At 40.9% G+C, this 23,641-nt stretch overlaps 1 protein-coding gene across 2 annotated transcripts in view; it reads right to left on the reverse strand.

Annotated features, from left to right (window-relative positions):
- PPP1R9A (protein phosphatase 1 regulatory subunit 9A) overlaps nucleotides 1-23,641 on the reverse strand; it is a 220,467-nt gene that overhangs the window by 7,934 nt on the left and 188,892 nt on the right. The window contains exons 13-17 of one of the 2 annotated variants that reach the window (XM_029910971.1): nucleotides 15,391-15,478; nucleotides 15,215-15,292; nucleotides 6,425-6,623; nucleotides 4,071-4,190; nucleotides 552-734 (exon numbers count right to left, since the gene is read on the reverse strand). In XM_029910971.1, the coding sequence (XP_029766831.1) occupies nucleotides 552-734; nucleotides 4,071-4,190; nucleotides 6,425-6,623; nucleotides 15,215-15,292; nucleotides 15,391-15,478 (668 nt within the window). The remainder of the gene's footprint in view (nucleotides 1-551; nucleotides 735-4,070; nucleotides 4,191-6,424; nucleotides 6,624-15,214; nucleotides 15,293-15,390; nucleotides 15,479-23,641) is intronic. The other variant, XM_024212878.3, reaches the window with a different exon arrangement.

Raw genomic sequence — 23,641 nt, forward strand, 5'->3', positions numbered from 1 at the left:
AACTTCTTGAATCTCAGCATATACACTCTCATTAAATAATTATTGTCTGACCCGCCCACCCATAATTTCTTGCAACTGTGAAAATTGAAATCAATGCAAACTGGAAAAAATGCTTGACAATAAACAGATATTATTTGCTGAAATTATAAAAAAAATTGAATTCTGCCAAGCCTACAGATATTTTACCTCTACTTCTTGTGTGCTGATATTTAACATCCTACATGACTCACATTTTTACAAAATGGAGTTGGATGAGAAATATGTGCATGCAAATACCACTTATGCATGCAATTATCTGATCTGTGCATGCAAATGTGGGTACACTGTACACCCACATTTTTTGCAAAGCAAATGGGCCTCAATTTCTTTAAAAAATGGGTCTAAATGATTCTAGTAATACTCTGGCCCTCTGTACCGTGTCTATTATTATAGTCTGTCTTCATTCCATACACAGTCCTTTTTTGCACTCCTAAGGAATTCTCTTTTTATCTAAGAATATCTGCAGTTACAATAAATAACATACAAAGTTTGTCCCCAAGACAGTCCATTACCTTAAGCTTACTCCCATCCAGCTGAAGGAGATGCTCTCCATTAATGTTTTGGGCAGTGAATTCAGAAACATACTGTTCAAAGTTGAGGCTCATTAACCAGTGGGAAACTTGCTGTATGCTCCATTCCTGAACAGCACGATTCTGACACTGACTGTGTTTAGGAGACTGTCCATCATCAAGGATCTGTGACAAAAATATGATGCATATAATTAAAAGGGCAAAACAGACTAGTAATGGCATATTGCTGCACATACTTGCAACACTACAGTAGAGGTATTTGTACTATCTTCACTACAACACTTCAGTAGTGATACACCAATATATTACAACAGTATCTACCCAGATATCACATAGTGCAACAGAAATAGCTTGGTAATGCTAGTTTTCTGTATGCAGGCACAAGAAAGAGGAAGTCACAGACAATGACTGACTAGGGCTAGGTGGCACAATGGGAAGATTCCCATCCCCTCTCCAGGTTTTAATCTTTTAACATGTCTTTGGACAGAATGTTTTTAAGGATATACTGGAATTTTGTGGTCTACCTTAAAAGTGCATTACGGTATGTTTGGAAAGTTTAAAATATGAAATTCAAAAAATTCCTTACAAAACCACTCCAAAATTCAAGATGATGATAATAAATAGCCAAAGTTATTGTCTAGGAAAACGATGAGAAGAGACACAGTCACAGTACAGAACAGACAGTGAGCCACATCCTTGGCCCCTGATCTAGCTGCTCTGTGCTGTGTGAAGGAAACAGCGGGAAAGCTGTGCTAAAGGAGACAGCCGGGGATTCCTGGGTGACGTGAAGCTGGCATAGCTCCTCCCGCCTGTGCCGCATAGGGGGTATGCTGGTGTTGAGCTGGAACACATGATGCTCTGATCAATCCTTGATCAGTGAAGCAGTTGCTATGGGACCGCTGCAGTTGGCGTAATTTAGAACAGTCTTTAGGCTGGTTTAAATTGCACTGGGGGCTGTTTCAGCCCCCAGCAGGCCCCTGGATCGGGGATGAGGAAAGATGGCATAAACCCTAAACCCTAAGCGTTTGCCTACTCTGCACCAAGCATGAGCTCAGCACAGCGGAGGTGTCAGTCCAGTGTACTTGTTCTGAAATGCAGCCCCCACAAAACACCTCAGTAAACCACAAGGAATGTAATTTGCTATAAGCCCGAAAACTGCAGCAGGAAGGGTGACACCTGTGGGCTTGTGTTTGTGCTTTAACAGGGAGATTTGCCGCACAACGGAATAAGATCAGAAATGCAAATCTGCAAATGAGACGACAAATTGCCACGCCACGGTCACACAGTCCACCACAAAGAGCTCACTAGTATCTCACCTCATCATCAATCATATCCAGGCTCTGAGTGAGGGAGCAACAAAGAAATGGGAAAGAAAAGCATTATAGAAACAAAATACAGAACATGTAACAGCGTGCGAGAGAGTTCAGGCAACGGCAGCACCGCGATTTGCAAACAGGTCTGGTTATTGAAAAACAGAGCGCTTTTAAAACTATTTCCAAACCCAGAAAGGTTATGCTCAAAGCTTAACTACAAAGCACACAATTTCCTAGGTAGGGACCTGTCTTGATCCTGCACCACTGGTCAATGGGAGCTTTGCCAGTGACTACAATGGAAGCAGCAAAGACCCTCAGTTTCTGGGGTGTGAAGTGGAATAAGAATGTGTGTTCCTCCCCACCCCTTGCTTATCATTCTTTTGCCTCACAAGTGGTTATGTCGTCTCCAGCAGGGAGGTCTGTGGGAGAGGTTCCTGGCAGTGCCATTAATAACCCCAGATCTGTAGCAGTCAGCAGTGAACGGCTAAAGACTCATCCAAGCAGCATCCCTTACAAGAAGGGCTGGGTAGGTGTCCCCTGCAGCACTCACTGGACACACTGACTGATTCAGAAGCTGCTATTTAGTATGCAGCAGAGGACAGAGAGGCCATTATTTTATTTTGTTTTATTTTATTTTTATAGGCCTGTTTATATTAGATATTGCAGAGACAGCAAAGTCAAAGTATTAGGAGAGAGGGCTTAAAAAGAAAAATGGAAGCATTTTCAAACTTCTTATTTGGCATTCTGGATACAGAGTATTATCTACACTAAAATACATAGCACATAAAAATTATGTGAAATAATAAGAGAGAAAAAATATTTAATAATGTAGATTTTAGTGAAATGTACTGTCAAAATAGAAAGATCATGTAGAATAAATGAGTCTAAATGAACAATTCTTTACAGTTTGCTAGTCTCATTAGTACAGACAATTCTCACATGACCACTGCCCAGTAGTCTACTGTGGTCACAGTAAACATCTACTCTTAAACAGCAGCAATACTCCTACCATAGTAAGTAGTGTCTATAGGACTTCTAGCCTTGTAGACTTAAATTTTGACAACTGTGGCTGTATGTAACAGTCATCTCCTTTTAAACACATGCAGAGCAGGCATTAATATTAATCTGTAGTAATATATTTATAACAACAAACATAAGTGTCCTAAAAATAATAGAAACAGATGTTTCAAAATCAAGCTCTCTAGAGCAAATCCTGGCATGTATCTCACACAAGAAAATATGGAGTTCACCATAATATTTACAGTGGATTACAGGTTCTGTATTTATAAAAAGATAAAGATGCTCATCTGCACCTCATCTGGGTTCACAGGTAACCTAGGCATGATCTGCTGCTTAGTGAGTCAGTAGTCCAGATCCTCAGCTAGTGTAAATAACTGTAGCTCCACAGAAGAGCTGGCCCAGTGACTTTACCAAGCTCGTGTTAGGACCCCATTTTCAAAACATAGCCTCTGTTTGTGACATGTAATTTTGGCACCCAATCCAATGGGCACAACTTTTGCACACTAACACTTGTGCAAAGAAACAAAACAAGACAACCTCTGGTCAAAAAACAGCACAGAATTTAGGTGAACTCTACTGTGCATGCACAAACCAAGCACAAATTGAATGCAAATGTGCATGGTATAAAGTTTACATATTATAGACGTGTAATAATGTGCAAAAACTGCACAGACGGGTGATTTTTTTTAACTCATCACACACACAGAGGTTGGGTGGAGGCACCTTTGAAGTTTGGTCCTTAAAATTCAATCATAAATGGCTTCACCAGCTGGTCTAACTATACCATACCTCTACAACCTAGCTAGCCCACACTCCATATTCCCTCAAAGGCATCCCAGTTATATTTATTTTAACATATGACATTAACAAACTGTGTATATTGGTCCATGTGCATGTACTTAAATGTAAATATAGGAAAAATATACAGAAACGAAATGGTGGCAAAGGCATGTTTTATGAATCCAATCTTATTTTGTTATTTCCCTATTTTATTTCCTATACATACTGAAGTATGAAAAATACTGTAATAAAAGGCAAACCAGGAATCAAATACTTCTTTTCCAATGATGTTTTCTAGAAAATAACTATCATTTGAATACTTATTAAGAAAAATCCTATTGGAAAAAGAAATTAACTCTTGCCCATTATAAAAATGACAGAGACATACCTCATCTGATGATAACGCTAAGGAATGAGAGAAACCAGGGGTTTTCGGTTCTGCTCCTAAACCACTCAAATCAGCTGAGCTTGTGCTGCTGGGACTGAAGTCATCAGTGAATGTGAAATTCTGTAGACAAAAAGATGGGTCAAAGTCAACATAAGATCTTATACACACATCTTGTAGGAGACTTGCTTTTTCCCTCCAGGCTGGCATAGTTCAGGAGTGATTTCAATAATTTACTGAACCAATTATTAAAAGGATGCCCAATCTTTATTACTGTTAATGATTTGTGAAATAATATGTAATATGTATATTACTGTGGTATTAGAGAGACCAACACAGCTACAAAAACAGTGCAAACAACATATTACTGTGGTATGTATTTAAGAGACATTTTTGCCAGGTTAGTGTCTTAGTAACAAAGATGTCTGAGAGCAATTTCCAGGCTTCCACTTAGAGATGACACTCCCTGCCCCTTCTGAGGCTACCAACTTCACTGCTTCTCATGGCTGATCAATAGCCTTTGCAGCCTTCCAGGATGCCTGCCCTCCACACATTTAGGACAAACACAGCACATGCAGTTACACAATGGGTAGGAGAGAGGGTGGATTATGAGGGAGAAATGAAAGTCACTATTGAAAAGGCAAGGAAATCATCCTGTGAATCCATTTTGGATTGGGCCCTAAATAAACTCTTTCAGAAATGAGAGGTTCTTCCCTCTTTGCCTAAACCTTTAGATAAGACAGAAGGTAAAGGAGACCTTCTGATGTTAGGTGCTGCTATTCGCTGCAACAGTAACCACAAAATAGACATTTATTTTCCTTAAAAATGAAATGACAAATATTATACTGTATAGCAAGGATGAGCAAAATATTACTCCATGATTCATATATAGTCCTAGAAATTCATAAAAATCACCATTGGGGAATACAACAATTGGCAACAGATCTGCATTAGAGTTTGGAAAACAGTTCCATTTCAAAACAACAACAAAAATTAAGAAATTCCTGACGCGACTGAGGTTCAATAAAAAACAAACAGATTCAGACTCCACATCCTCGGTGTTCAAATCCAGAGACGAATGTGCAATAATGTAAAAAGCGTAAGTCAGTGCAAAGAAACAAACAACAAAAATACCCACACGTTTTTCAACTAGCTCTTTAAAAAAAAATATGAAGAATATCCAGTCTTGACCTCCCTTTTTCTGCTGGAAGTCCCTCTGGAGAACTAGTGGGATAATGACATCACATGAAAGTTGCGTACACCCAACTACTCTTTGTCCCTTTGAAAATCTCCCCCCCCCCCACATATACCCTGTGTCGCCTTTATGTGCCCTATCTTTGCTCAATCCAAATCAGGTAATCTTGTCTTTCTCTCCGCATAATGGTAAGATTTTGTTTCCAGTCAGAGTTCTGCAATCTTGTAGATTCCTATGTAGGCCCTAAGGAATGGTAAATGCCTTTGAAAACTTCGAAAATTGCTACTGCATATAAATGTCACTTGGAGTCACACTCCTGAAAAGGAGGGTCAGAACCACTTCAGTTTCCTTTCCAGCCCAATATAAATAGTGACGTGCACAGGCTATAACAAGGTATATTCTGCTAGAGAAATATTTCCCACAGATGAAAACAGATTAAACAACACAGGAAAGTTATGTACAATACATTTTAGGGCTATCATGCTGAAAGCTTTCATGCACATAGAAAGGAATCACAGAAATATTTTAAATAATTCATGTTTTTAACTTCAAATATTTTCAGAAATGGAATTAAATCTGATATCCAACATGTGCAAAAGGCAGATTTGTTATTGTGGAAAAAAGGCAAATAACTAACAGTGAAGTTTGAAAGTGATCTCTTCCACCAACAGAAGTTGGTCCAATAGAAGATATTACCTCACCCACCTTGTCTCTCTAATGTCCTGTGACCGACAGGGCTACAACAACACTGCAAACAGTGTACATTATTGACATTTCTTAGTTTGCAAACATCTCACTTTGAGAGGTTAAACGGAGTTAGATATTCCCTCCCCTCGACAATCAGTCCTGAAAAATGCAGTAAAATATCTGTAATTTAATACAGAAATCTAGCATTTGTTCTGTGAATAAAAATGCTGTTTTCCACTGGTGCCATTTGGTATGGTGCAGCACATCATACCTATCTTACTAGTAACATACATCAAAAGAGAGACGGAATAAAAAGGTATATACAATCTGGAATGGTAGTATTAAAAATGATGGGTTTTTACTGTACAATGAACACCATGCATTGTTTATTGCAGTATTACCACATTGGCTCTTTATTTCTCCTGAAGCATTGAGCTTCCCACATACTGGGAATACGGTAGCTTTTGTTTTCTACCTTGGACCCTTTTTTAGCTGGACTTAGATTTTCAGAGGACGGTTCAGTTGAGCTGCTAGATGAAGGCAGGTTGCTGGAAGAATTGGATCCCCTGCAACTCTCTCCATACCATGTGAATGGTATGCTATAGGGGAGAGAGGAGGATCGCTCTGACATAGATGCATTGCTTGCTGAGCTCTCCAGCATCTCTCGAGTGGTCCTGTTTAAGAGAAAGGAGCCAGGATCTGTGTTAGATTATAAAACTCAATAAACGAATTAATAATTATTTAAAATAACATAATTACAAAAAGAGTAATTACTTCTAAAAACATGGTTGAACACTAAAATAACTTGTAGGTATTGGCATTCTGAACACATAACATTAAATAAAGGGAGAAAAGGGTAGTTTTTGAACTCAAGTTCTCTATAGGTAATATCAGTATCCTGACATAAATTTTAAAGACTTTTCTATATTAAGTTTTTTTTAGGTAAGCCTAATCAAATGATCAGCTTACCTTTGCTAAAACAAAAATAGAGTGAATTGAATGTCACCATCGAGGAAAAGCTAACAGTTATAAGAATAACAGGGTAAATTATTACCTCTATTGTGTCCAAGTGTGTTAGGTGCTTTATGGACAAGCTATAAAGTCTGGGCCCCTGCCCCAAAGACTTTACATTCTAGAATCACTGGGGCTGCCAGGACCTAACTGAGGCCAGAATTTGGCCCATGGGCTTTGGCTATAATTTGAGATATCTTTTGAGCAGGATTTATGATAGCCTGTTTCAGAATTAAATGGTTCTATTGCTTTAAAATACATGTATTTAACTCTGCCCCTGGATCTCACAGCAAAATTCTGTATTTAGTTGCACCAGCATAGGTGCTAGAACTTGGGGTGCAGCAGCACCCCCTGGCTTAAAGTGATTTCCATTCACAGAAAGGGTTTACAGTTTGGTTCAATGTCAATCAGCACCCCTACTATACAAATAGTTTCAGCACCCCGGCCACCAATGTAAATCTGGCATAACTCCATTGGAATTAATGGAGCCCCCCTGAATTTTATAGTGGTGTCAGAGCAGGATTTTAGCCCTCTGTCTTTCTTATGCTTTTTATCTGTATATGGTGGATATATTCCTAAGGCCAGGACACTTCAAAAGGCTCTTCTTTCATGCATACACATCATTTTAGTTGGTTACCCGAACTTTAGAATAATATAATCTAGATCAAGAGGGCTCCTTAGGGTTTCAGAGCAGGCACATGGAGCTAAGTATATTTTGTTGGGTGGAGACGTTTATTTGCTCTAATGAAATTTGGATGTAGTTATAATGATTGTACAAAACCTAGAGCCATATTTATTTTAAAAATTCAATTTCCAAATATCCCCATATATTAGCATGCTGCAGTATTTTTAAGAAGGGGAAGTAATACTTATCATTTCAAGCCTTCAAACTGATTTACAACCATTTACCTACTTATTAATCCTCAGCAGCTCTGTGAAGTACGAAGTATTGCACCCATTTTGCAGATAGAGAAACTGAGGCAAAGAGACGGTAAATGACTACCAAAGCAAGTTGGTGGCAGATGAGAACTGAGCAGTGCCTAAGTGTTGTTTTTTCTGACCATACCATATCTCAAAGTAAAGACCATTCATACTAACTGAACTCTATTGCCTGCCCAGAGAAATGCTGGACAAATGACCATATACGTTTATAAAAACACATAACGCAACTTCAGATCGTAAAAAAAAGCAGCTTATTTAACTACAAGTATCAGAGGGGTAGCCGTGTTAGTCTGAATCTGTAAAAAGCAACAGAGGGTCCTGTGGCACCTTTAAGACTAACAGAAGTATTGGAGCATAAGCTTTCGTGGGTGAATGCCCACTTCATCAGACGCAAGTAATGGAAATTTCCAGAGGCAGGTATAAATCAGTATGGAGATAACGAGGTTAGTTCAAACAGGGAGGGTGAGGTGCTCTGCTAGTAGTTGAGGTGTGAACACCAAGGGAGGAGAAACTGCTTCTGTAGTTGGATAGCCATTCACAGTCTTTGTTTAATCCTGATCTGATGGTGTCAAATTTGCAAATGAACTGGAGCTCAGCAGTTTCTCTTTGGAGTCTGGTCCTGAAGTTTTTTTCCTGTAAGATGGCTATCTTTACATCTGCTATAGTGGGGCCAGGGAGGTTGAAGTGTTCTCCTACAGGTTTTTGTACATTGCCATTCCTGATATCTGACTTGTGTCCATTTATCCTCTTGCGTAGTGACTGTCCAGTTTGGCCAATGTACATAGCAGAGGGGCATTGCTGGCACATGATGGCATATATAACATTGGTGGACGTGCAGGTGAATGAGCCGGTGATGTTGTAGCTGATCTGGTTAGGTCCTGTGATGGTGTTGCTGGTGTAGATATGTGGGCAGAGTTGGCATCGAGGTTTGTTGCATGGGTTGGTTCCAAATGCAAACGGATGGACATCATACCAAATGGACTGAAGGTGAAAAATCCATTGCTATCTACATACTGCACAGACCACAGTGAGAGATTATGCCATACACTATCAAAGAAACTGAGGAACCATCTGATCAGCATCCTATACAGCAAACAGAAAAACATCAAGAAAGAGCTCTCCAAACTGGAGACTTTCATAAATAACCAACCCTCCACACAAATGGACTTTACTAAAATAAGACAGGAGATCTACATTACACACTTCACCTCTCTACAAAGGAAAAAGGACCGTAAGCTGTCTAAAATCCTACCTACCATATGGGCCACAACAGGGGTACCCCTAACTCACCCAGCAATATCGTCAATTTATCCAGCTACACACTCAACCCAGCAGAAGAGTCTGTCTTATCTCGGGGACTCTCTTTTTGCCCCAGCACCCCCACGAACATGATACAGTTCTGCGGTGATCTGGAAGCCTACTTTCACCGCCTCCGACTCAAAGAATACTTTCAAGATAACACTGAACAGTGCACTGATACACAGATACCCTCCCACCAACAACACAGGAAGAACTGCTCCACATGGACTCCTCCTGAGGGTCGAAATGACAGTCTGGACCTATACATAGAATGCTTCCGCCGACATGCACAGGCAGAAATTGTGGAAAAACAACATCGCTTGCCTCATAACCTAAGTCGTGCAGAACACAATGCCATCCACAGCCTCAGAAACCACCCTGACATTATCATCAAAGAGGCTGATAAAGGAGGTGCTGTTGTCATCATGAACAGGTCTGACTACCAGAAGGAGGCTGCCAGACAACTCTCCAATACCAAATTCTTCAGGCCACTTTCCTCAGATCCCACTGAGGAATACACTAAGAAACTGCACCATCTACTCAGGACACTCCCTACACTAACACAGGAACAAATCAACATACCCTTAGAGCCCCGACCGGGGTTATTCTATCTACTACCCAAGATCCACAAACCTGGAAATCCTGGACGCCCCATCATCTCGGGCATTGGCACTCTCACTGAAGGACTGTCTGGATATGTGGACTCCGTACTCAGACCCTATGCCACCAGCACTCCCAGCTATCTCTGTGACACCACTGATTTCCTGAGAAAACTACAATGCATTGGTGACCTCCCAGAAAACACCATCCTAGCCACCATGGATGTAGAGGCTCTCTACACAAACATCCCACACACAGATGGAATACAAGCTGTCAGGAACAGTATCCCTGATGATGACACAGCACAACTTGTTGCTGAGCTCTGTGACTTTATCCTCACGTACAATTATTTCAAATTTGGTAACAATATATACCTCCAGACCAGTGGCACCGCCATAGGCAGCCGCATGGCCCCACAATATGCCAACATTTTTATGGTTGACCTGGAACAACGCTTCCTCAGCTCTCGTCCACTCATGCCCCTTCTCTACCTACGCTACATTGATAACATCGTCATCATCTGGACCCATGGGAAGGAGACCCTGGAAGAATTCCACCATGATTTCAACAGCTTCCACCCCACCATCAACGTCAGCCTGGACCAATCTACATGGAGGTCCACTTCCTAGACACCACAGTACAAATAAGCGATGGCCACGTTAACACCACCCTATACCGAAAACCCACCGACCGCTACGCCTACCTTCATGCCTCCAGCTTCCACCCCGGACACACCACACGATCCATCGTCTACAGTCAAGCGCTGAGGTACAACCGCATGTGCTCCAACCCCTCAGACAGAGACCAACACCTACAAGATCTTCACCAAGCATTTTCAAAACTACGATACCCACACAAGGAAATAAAGAAACAAATCAACAGAGCCAGACATGTACCCAGAAGCCTCCTGCTACAAGACAGGCCCAAAAAAGAAACCAACAGAACTCCACTGGCCATCACCTACAGTCCTCAGCTTAAACCTCTCCAACGCATCATCAGTGATCTACAACCCATCATGAACAATGATCCCTCACTTTCACAGACCTTGGGAGGCAGGCCAGTGCTCGCCCACAGACAACCCGCCAACCTTAAGCATATTCTCACCAGCAACCATGCACCGCACCATAACAACTCTAACTCAGGAACCAACCCATGCAACAAACCTCGATGCCAACTCTGCCCACATATCTACACGACCAACACCATCACAGGACCTAACCAGATCAGCTACAACATCACTGGCTCATTTACCTGCACGTCCACCAATGTTATATATGCCATCATGTGCCAGCAATGCCCCTCTGCTATGTACATTGGCCAAACTGGACAGTCACTACGCAAGAGGATAAATGGACACAAGTCAGATATCAGGAATGGCAATATACAAAAACCTGTAGGAGAACACTTCAACCTCCCTGGCCCCACTATAGCAGATGTAAAGATAGCCATCTTACAGGAAAAAAACTTCAGGACCAGACTCCAAAGAGAAACTGCTGAGCTCCAGTTCATTTGCAAATTTGACACAATCAGATCAGGATTAAACAAAGACTGTGAATGGCTATCCAACTACAGAAGCAGTTTCTCCTCCCTTGGTGTTCACACCTCAACTGCTAGCAGAGCACCTCACCCTCCCTGATTGAACTAACCTCGTTATCTCCATACTGATTTATACCTGCCTCTGGAAATTTCCATTACTTGCGTCTGATGAAGTGGGCATTCACCCACGAAAGCTTATGCTCCAATTCTTCTGTTAGTCTTAAAGGTGCCACAGGACCCTCTGTTGCTATTTAACTACAGTATGCAGAAAATGATCAGCTGTTCTCTGGCTGGAGCAGACAAGCCTGATTGCTCTAGGCCCATGAGTAGCCAGGTTTGGCATAAGGTCCACCCACAGCGGCAGAGCAGGAATCCCCCTCCCCAGTAAAGATGGCCATCCACACAGTGGAAGATCCATCAGCCTCACTCCTGCTCCCCCCTTAAGCTTACCCCAGATCTTTCCCAAAATCTTGCTGTGCAGGAAAGAATAGAGGTGTTCTCTACATTGCTGGGCTTGATAACATATAGGCTCATTCTGCTGCATGGGCAGGAGAGCTCATGCTTCCCACCTGCATTGCAGAACTGAGGCAGTTCTGATTTATCTATGACCAGTGGTGGTCACGGAGAAGAGTACAATCAGTACAAATGCCAACAATGGCAAAATAGTGCATGAAGCATGTATCTGACAAAATGATTAATTCTACATCAATCAGTGGCTCTAATGGGAATAAATCATTATAATAGGATGTTGTCATGGGATCGGTCTCTTGCGTTCAAAGAGCTTCCTCGTCTTTGGATTCTAAGGAAAGCATCCTTCCCTAGAATCCAAAGATCTTGAGAAGCAAATTCTTTAGAGTCAGAAACAAAGGAAAGTACAAGCAGTCTTTAAAACGTTGCACAGTGATAATAATGTTCCAGTTTACAGAGGCGTAATGAGAGTTGTAAAAGCTCATGAATTTTGAGAGAGATAATACCAATCTTTGCCTTCAACAATGGAATCCAAAAGCAGGCATATTCAGCAGTGAAAAATGAAAGGCTATTAGAAATGAATGATCAGGATTATATTTCACTATTTACTGATTCTCAGTCTGCTCTTGACTATTTCTCACAGGAAGGAAGAAATATTTTGTACAGTCAAATAAGAAAACAATTCTACTCTAGGGGTTATTTCTCACAGGCAAGGAAAGATTCATTTTTTTCACTTTGGTTTGTCATTCAAATGCTAAATATACTCACTAAAGACTACAGATCTCTCACAGATACGCATCACTGCACACAGTTTTCTTTTACAAATTTCGCTCTTTCCCCAGAGACATACAGCAATATATAGCACAAGCTATACGCAGCCTTAGAGAGGCACACAATGAGTCAGGTCCTCAGATGGTGTAAACAGATGTAGCTCCACTGATTTTGATAGGGCTGCAGTGATTTACCCCAGAATAGGACATGGCTAGCTACTCTCACTGACATCACTGGGAGTCGTGTGCACCAATCTAGAACATTATATTCAGCGCAACAATCCTCCTCTCAGATACAAGGTTAGAACTTTGGCTTAATGCTTGTAAAAAGTTTTAAATGTATCTGTATGTTAGAATGTCAGCAAAGTTCCACAAATCACTGTGCACGTGCCCAAGTCAAAATGGTATTTCTGCAGAGAATTCACAGTTGGATTAATTTATTTACTTTGATTGTTCATTTATATTATTGTTTTTCTTTTGCATTTGTGTTGCTTTCTGTTAGTTTTAGATGAGTTTGTTTTTTTATAGTTTTTAGAATGTATTATTCTATTATACCATTTCTGGCATTTAACAAAAAGGCTCGCCCTTTCATGCCTGCAGCCATACGACCTAGGTCTGGGATCTGGCCAGAGCTCCTTAGTACTTGCACAGGAGATCTTCAAGGACAGTTCACTATATGTACTGTGGGAAAGAGGTGTGGTGTTGCCACTTCTGGGTTTTTGAGTTTGAGTGAACAGAGGTGCTGAAGATGGTGTCTCATTAAGCAATTAATTCTAATATGTAATTTTCCTATGCATCTTCAAATTGTTATGAAGCTGTTCACTTTCTGAAATAAGCTGTTTTATAGGGCTGCTGCAAAATATATTTAAGGTCTGCTGTCCTCCATCCCATCAGAGGCTGCTTTTCAGTGTTGGGTGAAACGCGTGTCAAGCTTTTAGGGTAAAGGGCCTCACATATATTTTATAGGGTAGTTGATTAATCGCAGTTAACTCACCGGGATGAACCCAAAAAAATTAATTGCAGTTAAAAAAATTAAATCACAATTAATCGCAGTTTTAATTCCACTGTTAAATAATAGAATACCAATTGAAATTTATTAAATATTTTTCTACATTTTCAAATATATTGATTTCAATTACAACACAGAATATAAAGTCTACAGTGCTCACTTTATTTTATTATTTTTATTATAAATATTTGCACTGTAAAAATGATAAAAAATAGTATTTTTCAATTCACCTCATAAAAGTACTGTAGTACAATCTCTTTATCATGAAAGTGCAACTTACAAATGTAGGGTTTTTTTGTGACATAACTGTACTCAAAAATAAAACAATGTAAAACTTTAGAGCCTACAAGTCCACTCAGTCCTACTTCTCATTCAGCCAATCGCTAAGACAAACAAGTTTGTTTACGTTTACAGGAGATAATACTGCCTGCTACTTATTTACAGTCACCTGAAAGTGAGAACCGGCATTCCCATGGCACCTTTGTAGCTGGCATTGCAAGGTATTTACGTGCCAGATATTCTAAACATTCCTATGCCTCTTCATGCTTCGGCCACCATTCCAGAGGACATACTTCCATGCTGATAACGCTCATTAAAAAAATAATACGTTAATTAAATTTGTGACTGTACTCCTTGGAGGAGAATTGTATGTCCCCTGCTCTGTTTTACCCACATTCTGCGATATATTTCATGGCATCTGACTCAGATGATGAAAATGAACATGCGTCGGTCCACACTGCTTTGGATTGTTATTGAGCAGAACCCATCATCAGCATAGGCGCATGTCCTCTGGAATGGTGGTTGAAGCATGAAGGGGCATATAAATCTTTAGCGCATCTGGCAGGTAAATATCTTGCGACGCCGGTTACAACAGTGCCATATGAGCGCAAAACTTATTTGTTGAAGCGATTGGCTGAACGAGAAGGAGGACTGAGGAGACTTGTAGGCTCTAAAGTTTGACATTGTTGTATTTTTGAATGCAGTTATTTTTTGTACATAATTCTACATTTGTAAGTTCAACTTTCATGATAAAGAGATTGCACTATGGTATTTGTATTAGGTGAATTGAAAAATATCTTTTCTTTTGTTTTTTTTACAGTGCAAATATTTGTAATCAAAAATAAATATAAAGTGAGCACTGCACACTCTGTATTCTGTGTTGTAATTGAAACCAATATATTTGAAAATGTAGAAAACATCCAAAAATATTTTAAAAAATGGTATTCTTTTGTTAACAGTACGATGAATCGTGATTCATTTTTTAATCGCTTGACAGCTCTAATATTTTATATAGGTATGTGTGTGTGAATTCTAATAATCTATGTGTGCCACTCCCATTGTTGTCAATGGGCGCATAGGCCTATCTTGGGCATTATGTGGCTCAATCTATTTTAGAGTATAAGTACTTATTATTTTGCTATTTGTTAAAATATCCTCCCATCAATGTCAGTTTCTCCTTAAAAACAACTGGAAGCTAATAAGAGCAGAATTTGGCCCCAGGGATATTACTTTATTTTAGCAATACACACAGGAAAGGTGGACTATCAGTGGTTTCATATCTCCTGGATAGCACAGTTTTGCCAAGGATTTTGGGATAAGACGGATTGCATCTTTGTTGTTTTACCCATACCTGGTGCCACAGGCCACCCTAATGACTTCTCTCTCTTTCCATTTCTTGCCCTTGTGGGAACTCCTTCTCAAGGGAGCCCTATAACAAGATTAGAGACCATCAACAAATGTCATTTGAAACTTAGCTTTCCATCCCCTTCTAATAAAAATCTAGTTTTTAAATAAAAAAATGCTTACCCAAGATCCACAAGCTTTCGCTTTATTTTTTCTGCCTGCCCCATAGTAGGGCTAGTTGCTCTTGATGATTGGGGACCTGTGTGACCACCTAGGATATCTTTGTACATGAAAAAAATATACATTATTATTTTATCTGATATTAAACAGTAACTCCAGAAGAGTTTGTGTACACGTGCATTTGTACATACACACACACACTATATCTATATAAATAGTGGGGCATTTCATTTAATTAGGTGCAACTACAGAAATAACTTCCCTTCTTTGAGAAGAAGTGGTAAAAATGGTATAAGAAGTACCTCAATGAACTGCTTTGAAACTTGAGAGAAACTACTGAGGGGAAAATGGGGGGGGACTTATTTTAGCTGAGTTTTAATGTAAGCCACACATAAGGCTAATAAGAGAAATATGAAAAATGAGTCATTTTTAAACCCCTGGAGGATCTATCTAATCTCTGTTTTTTCCAAGAACAAGTTTTTTGTTGGGGTATACTTTACTGTCAAAGATGGCTGTTGAATATCTGTTCTGAAAGACTCCAGCAGCTTTGGAGAACTGGATAATTTTTATGACGGGAGTGTCAAGAGATAATAAACTATTTTGTTTTCATGACTTGATTAAAGGAGACACTGTCATCTTATAATCTAGTCAATTTGTAAAAATGAGTTAAAAATAGCTTCCGTTTCTACACCTGCTCTGAGACCCTGTGGCAATCTCTGCCATTTTACAATCATATCTTTCCTCTCTCTGTTACTGTGTGATAACCCTAAAAAAACAAAAGAGGAAACAGATAACACAGCCCCTATAGTCAAAACAGTGAAACTGACTATACAGAAGTGCTGTAAAATCCTTAAAGCAAACAAAATGAAAAAAATATAGCAGTTAAAAAATTTCAGACACAAATGTGGGTTTGATTGACCATATCTCTCAGTATTCTACAGGGAATGAATGAAGATCAGCCATTCGTTTCCTTAGGTTTCTTCGTGTATTTTACACTATAGCCTCACATCCTGATTCTGATCACATTTACATTGGTTCTACACTGGAACAACTCCATTGGCTTCATTACATATACTCCTGATTTCACTTGGGTAAATCAAGCCCTCAGAATTAAGAATAAATAAGCAAGCAAGTGTAACCCATACCAGCTTGGTGTGGCAATCTGTTCCCCTCTAGTGGCAGCTAAACCAGCTCGACATTGATGAGACTGCTACAGCTTTGGCTAAGAGACATGTGTCTTTTAGCTCATGCAGTAGAGGCTCACGTGTTAAGATCTCAAGGTCCCAGGGTTTGATCCCGGCCGACGACGACCGGGGTCTGTTGACGTTATACAAGCAAAAAACAAAAACTATCACAAGCACAGCTTTGCCCTCTAAGTCCCCTATCCTGCATCCTACCCATTCAAAGGGGCTTTTCAGAGGCACAGGGCTGCACTGGTATGAACAACTTGCATAATCACTAAGGGCTTCCTCAAAAATAGTTTGCTGCAGTGCAGCAACTAAGAAACAAATATTTTACACTGGAAATAACATGTTGGCATTTTTTGTTCATGAAATAAAAGCAATGCACAAGCGACCCATGAAGCATGATGTGGTAGGCCAAGAAATACAACACACTCTAAAAACAAGTTGTTTTCAGCAACCATGGTTTATGCTTTACATAAGGCATTCATGAAGATCTGACACCTGGCCTTATGCCGAAACAGAAAACAAGCATCACATTTCCAAAAGGAGAGCCAAAGAATATACTCCTGGTGGAATTCTGTGCTACTGCGCATGTGCAGAATTCATGTAGATTTTTTTCTCTGCAGAAAATAGATTCTGCTGGACAGGTGCTGCAGTTACACCTTTTGCCCACCAGAGGCTGCTGTGGCACCAGATCAGAGGGCAGGCAGCTGTGGATAGGGAGGAGGAGAGGCTGCTTTCCGCACAGCACCCTGCCCACGAGACCAGGTGAGGGGAGACAGGATATGGAGGGATTGACAGTGTGGGGTACATGGGGCTGCTGAGGGGGTCACATTGATTGGGGTCCAGAAGCAGGGTTGCCAACTTCCTAATCGCACAAAGCCGAACATCCTTGCTCCGCCTCTTCCCCGAGGCCCCAACCCTGTCCTCCCCCTTCTGAGGCCCCTGCCCCGCTCACTCCATCCCCCCTCCCTCCGTCGCACGCTCTCCCCTACCCTCACTCACTTTCACCAGGCAGGGGCAGGAGGTTGGGGTGTGGGTGGGGATGAGAGCTCCAAGATGGGGGCAGGGATGAGGAGTTTGGGGTGCAGGCTCTGGGGTGGGGCAGAGGGTTGGGGTGCAGGCTCTCGGAGGGAGTTAGGGTATGGGAGAGGGTTCCGATCTGGGGCAGGAGGTTGGGGTGCAGGGGAAAGTTTGGGGTGCAGCCTGTGGCCAGGCGGCGCTTACCTTAGGCGGCTCCCAGTCCACGGCGCAGCGGGTCTATGGCAGGCTTCCTGCCTGCCCTGGCTCCGCGCAGCTCCCATAAGCGGATGGCAAGTCCCTACGGCCTCTAGGCGGAGGGGCCAGGGACCTCTATGCGCTGCCCACAGGCACCTCCCCCGCAGTTCCCATTGGCCACAGTTCCCAGCCAATAGGTGCGGTAGAGCCGGCGTTCAAGGGAGAGGGGTGCAGCGCATGGAGCCCCCTGGCCGCCCCTGTACCTAGGGGCCACAGGACATGGTGGCCGCTTCCGGGAGCTGCGCAGAGCCTGCCTTAGCCCCGCTGCACTGCCAACTGGACTTGCAGTGGCCCAATCAGCAGAGCTGCCAGGATCCCTTTTTGTTCCAGTCGAAAACTGGGGACATGGCAACCCTATTCAGAAGGGCTAGTGGGAGGGGGGACAGACTGGGGGAGGGCCACAGGAGCTAGTGGCGTGACAGCATTGAGCCAGGGGCTGTTAAGTGGGGTTGCAGGGCCACATGGGGATGGGTGTTCAGGGACACATGGAGATAAGGTAGCTGAGTGGGAGTGCGGGGCCACATGGGAACAGAGGAGTGGCTGAATGGAGATGCAGGGACATGGGGACGGAGGGGAGGAGTGGTATCTGAGTAAGGATGCAGGGATATATGGGGATGGGGCAGGGGTGTGCAGGGACACCCGGGGACAGGAGCAGATGTGCCTGACTGAATGGGAGAGGCTAGGAGTAAGCCTGGGTCTGCATGGGGGAGGCTCCCCATCTCCCTAACAATCCCTCTCCTCCCCCACCAAAAAACATTCCATACTTCTCCCACTCACACCCAATAACCCTCCCAGTTCACACCCAGGCTCCTTGCCAGCAATTATTTCCCTCTCCCTGAGTTCTTCCATTACCTCTGACTCCCCAAAGCCTCTCCACTGCTTCTGAGGGTTGTGGGAAATACGGTTCTGTATTGTAGTTTAAATGACTATGACTCAAAGTTCTGTATTAATATGCCTAGTAAGGAATCTATTTGTCAAAAAATATTTCCTGCATTTTTTTGTTGTCTGCATTGTTACAGACATACTTGCTGACAGGTATTTTGAAGTAAATTACGAAAATAATTGAAACTGGCCTGATTATATTGTTATTTTGACAAATAAAATATGCAGAATTTTAAAATATGGGACATAGAATTTTTAATTTTTTGGAGCAGAATTCTCCCAGGAATAAAAGTAGTACACAAAGTGGCAAAACACATGCCAAACTCTCTTGAGCAGCAATCCATCCTACAACAAAGGCTGATGAGACTACTATGCAATTTTTACCCCAGTGTATAGAAAGTAGATTGTCTTAAGTTGTCTCTTTTGTCTTTATTGTGTATTCCTGTCATTTAACAGTTTTAAACTTTTCAAATTCTCAGTGAAAAGACTGTGCTGTGTTTCCTTTAGCATTAGGAATTCCAAGACTAGTCCCCTTATTTTATCACTGTTATTTAAAATCAGAATAAAATTGAACTGAATGAATCTACAATGTGTGTTGGGTTTGTAACAGGCACACAGGAAAGTGACAGAGTGAAAACACCAACACGCCAGCTACAAAACAAGATCAAATCCAGGTTGATATTCAATCCAGCATTCACTTTGGTTTGAAATTGTGTCCCGATTTTTAAATGCTTGTGCTATGTACAGGGAAGCCCAGTTTGTGCATTAGAATATCATCTATATCCATAACTCAAAGCGGAGAAACAAGCTGTGAGAGATTTTTTGTACATTTTTCATTATAATAACAAAGAACTTTGAGGCTCTACCATGACAATGAAAAAAGAACGAGAGGAAGAAGAGCAGAGCTGAAACAATTGGGGAGACAAACACGACAAAAGTTGTGAAACACACTTCAATTTTTTTAAAATAAAATGTTACTAACAACTGAAAAACAAACATGACTTTGCTGGATTATATATGTTTTGGGGCCAGTCCTGTAAAACCTTATTAATTTCCATGGGAATCAATGAGACTATTTTGGTGAGTTAGGATCTGCAGATAAGGATTTACACTTGTAATAAATTAATTCTAGATTTTGCTAATTGGAGTATAAAAGAAATAGCCCTTTTCACTCCATCACATATGTGGAGCTTCCCTACCTGCCTCCGTTACCCTGACTTTCAACCTTGCTGCCTGGTCACCTTCTGGAAGGATTCCCCTGCCCCCCCCCAAACAGATACAGTGAGGGCCTTGACACAGTTCTATCGATCTGGCACAATTTATTCTGTCAGTGCTTTCTGTGTATATTGAAAACGTGTCTCTTTCTGAGAAAATGAGATGTTTCAGAATAGACTGCACTGGCACATTTTAACAACTTTCCATGTTATCCCTGCCAAAACTACCTGCCCTCCTCCTTGATAATAGGTTTGTGAGGGCCTTGCATTCTGAAACTGTGAAATGGACAAACCTTCTGAATGGAGTACAGAACTGAACTGCCTACTTGTGCCATTGTCTGGCTGTCCCTGGCATCGTGCAAGAGATATTATAAACTAACTAGTTTGCATATAGACAGATTGACTGAAAAGAATTAGATTGCATGCTATTATCTCTTAGTAAATGTGCATGCCTGGATCATAATGCTGGAAGAACATAAGACTGGACACACTGAGTCAGACCAATGGTCCATCTAGCCCAGTATTCTATTTTCTGACAGTGGCTGATGCCAGACGCTTCAGAGGGAATGAACAGAATAGGGCAATTATCCAGTGATCCATCCGCCATTGTCCAGTCTCAGCATCTGGCAGTCAGAGGTTTAGGGACATCCAGAGAATGGGGTTGCATCCCTGACCATCTTGGCTAATAGACATTGATGGTCCTTTCCTCCATGAACTTATCTAACACTTTTTTTAACCCAGTTATACTTTTGTTCTTCACAACATCTCCTGGCAACAAGTTCCACAGGTTGACTGTGTGTTGCATGAAGAAATACTTTCTTTTGTTTTAAACCCACTGCCTATTAAATTAATCAGGTGACCCCCTAGTACTTGTGTTATGTGAAGGGGCAAACAGCACTTCCTTATTCACTTTCTTCACGCTATTCATGATTTTATAGGCTATTATCATAACCTCCCTTAGTCGTCTCTTTTCCAAGCTGAACAGTCCGAGTCTTTTTAATCTCTCCTCCTATGGAATCTGTTCCATCCCCCTAATCATTTTTATCACCATTTTTTATATCTTTTCCAATTCTAATATATATATTTTTGAGATGGGGAGACCAGAACTGCACACAGTATTCAAGGTGTGGGCGTACCATGGATTTATATAGTGGCATTATAATATTTACTGTCTTATTATCTAACACTTTCCTAACGGTTCCTAACATTCCGTTAGCTTTTTTAACCGCCACTACACATTGAGCGGATGTTTTCAAAGAACTATTCACAATGATCCAAGCTCTCTTTCTTGTGCGATAACAGCTAATTTAGACCCCATCGTTTTGTATACATCGTTGGAATGATATTTTCCTATATGTATTACTTTGCATGAATCAATATTGAATTTCATCTGTCATTTTGTGTCCTAGCCACACAGTTTTGTGAGATTGCTTTGTAGCTCTGTGCAGTCAGCTTTGGATTTAACTACCTTGAGTAATTTTGTATTGTTTGCAAACTTTTCCACCTCACTGTTTACCTCTTTTTCCAGATCATTTGTGAATATGTTGAACAGCACTGGTCCCAGAACAGATGCTTGGGGGACACCACTATTTACCTCTCTCTATTCTGAAAACTATTTATTCCTGTCTTTTAACCAGTTACTCATCCATGAGAGGACCTTCCCTCTTATCTTATATCTACTTACTTTGCTTAAGAGCTTTTGGTGAGGGATCTTGTCAAAGGCTTTCTGAAAGTTCAAGTATACTATGTTCCCTGGATCACCCTTGTCCCTATGTTTGCTGACCCCTTCAAAAAAATTCTACTACATTGGTGAGGCAGAATTTCCCTTTACAAAAGCCATGTTCACTCTTTCCTACTAAATCATGTTAATCTATGTGTCTGATAATTCTGTTCTTTACTATATTCCGACCAATTTGCCTGGTACTGAAATTAGGCTTACCACCCTGTTATTGCCAGGACTGATTTTGGAACCTTTTAAAAAAAATCAGCGTTACATTAGCTCACCCCTAGTCATCTGGTACAGAGGCTCATTTAAGTGGGTTACACACCACAGTTAATAGTTCTGCAAATTCATATTTGTGTCCTTCAGAACTTGTCACTAACTAGAATGCTACACAATATCCATACAGGTGTTTTATTAAACCAGTCATACACAAAAAATATTTGTATAACATTAGATGACAAACTACTAATATATTATTTGCTAATGATCAAACAGTACTTTCATAGATTTCATAGATTTTAAGGCCAGAGGAAACCAATATGATAATTTAATGTGACCTTAGGAATAACATTCTGCATATTTTCAAATATCAAAAGACTACATGTTGGTCCTGGAAAATTAAGATTTCAATTTGTATATTTCCTTTATTGTTATAATTAGGGAGGTTATTTCTCTGATAGCACAGTAGCACAGAAATCTAAGCCAATTAAATAGTTATACTACATTTTTCCTTGGTGGCAAAGGAGATATTTCTAAAAATACTGGGGCAAATTTTCTGTGCTCATGATTCTATTTAAGTTATTGGAGATGTGCCGTTCGCACCAGTGGTGTAATTGGCCCCTATGACTGAATGTCTCCTTGATAATCTGTTTTGATCATGTTGTTTGGCTTTTTAGTATTTTGTTTAACGTTTTTAATGTTTTAATCTTACTTTAACTGGGTTTTGGTTGGCTGGTTTTTTAACGCCTAGTAATTTTGAAGGGGGCTGCTTTGTAAACAAAAGCCCAGATTTTCAGCTACAGCCGAGTAGTACACAGTATAATTCAGGGAAAGCAGTACTCTAACTCACATCCCCAGCTAACAGCACCAAGGAGCTGATAGAGATGTTCAGGCCTAGCTCTTCCCAGAACCACACTTCCTACTCCAGCAGCAGTAGGATAGGAGAAGTAGCTTTACTGCACCAGAGGATCCATCAGTAACCACATCAGCTGTCTTTAGAGTTGGGATGCTGATATTGCTGTATAAAAAACTGTCACACCCCAAGAGAGAATCTGAGCCAGAACTATTCTAAAAAAAATAAACTTAAAAATAACTTTGGAATGTAATCTCTCTCATTATGTTGTAACTGTTTAGAGCTATAGCTTTCCACAACACTTCAGACAAATACTTGAAAGGTGCCATGTTCATTCACTAGAGAATATAGAACGGTGCGATATTACAGGTTTAGTCGTTAGCCACTTACATACAGAGGAGTGTGCATGCACATATGAGTACTCTCAGTCTCTAAAACAAATCCCGCTCAACCCACACCACAAACGCAACAAGAGAATCTACTGTGTTTAGTTACTGGCCCATTTCCTGTACAATAAGAATTTTTAAGACTAGTTAATAATCAATTAAATGCTATTATAAAGCAGTCACTGGAACACTGGCTGCCAAACACTTGAGGATATCGCTGTACTAGACAACATATTAAATGCAAATGTTTCTGTCTGAAACTAACTTGTTCTACTTTGATTTTAACATACCAGTACTCATTAAACTCTGGTTACCCACAGAAGCACTGGCTGTTCATATAATGTTCATAATGGGAAAAGCATATCACCTCTGTGTCAATTAAATATAGATTAGTTCCAGGACCTACAATGGGGGAGGGGGCACTGAGTGGGCTTCAAATCCCCTTGTTACAATTAATGATGTCATTAAACACATATAAAAAGACAATAGTAAGGAACGAAGGAGGGTTTACCATG

Source organism: Terrapene carolina, unplaced genomic scaffold, assembly GCF_002925995.2.
Source record: "Terrapene carolina triunguis isolate 2854851 unplaced genomic scaffold, T_m_triunguis-2.0 Scaffold84, whole genome shotgun sequence".
Taxonomy (NCBI): domain Eukaryota; kingdom Metazoa; phylum Chordata; order Testudines; family Emydidae; genus Terrapene; species Terrapene triunguis.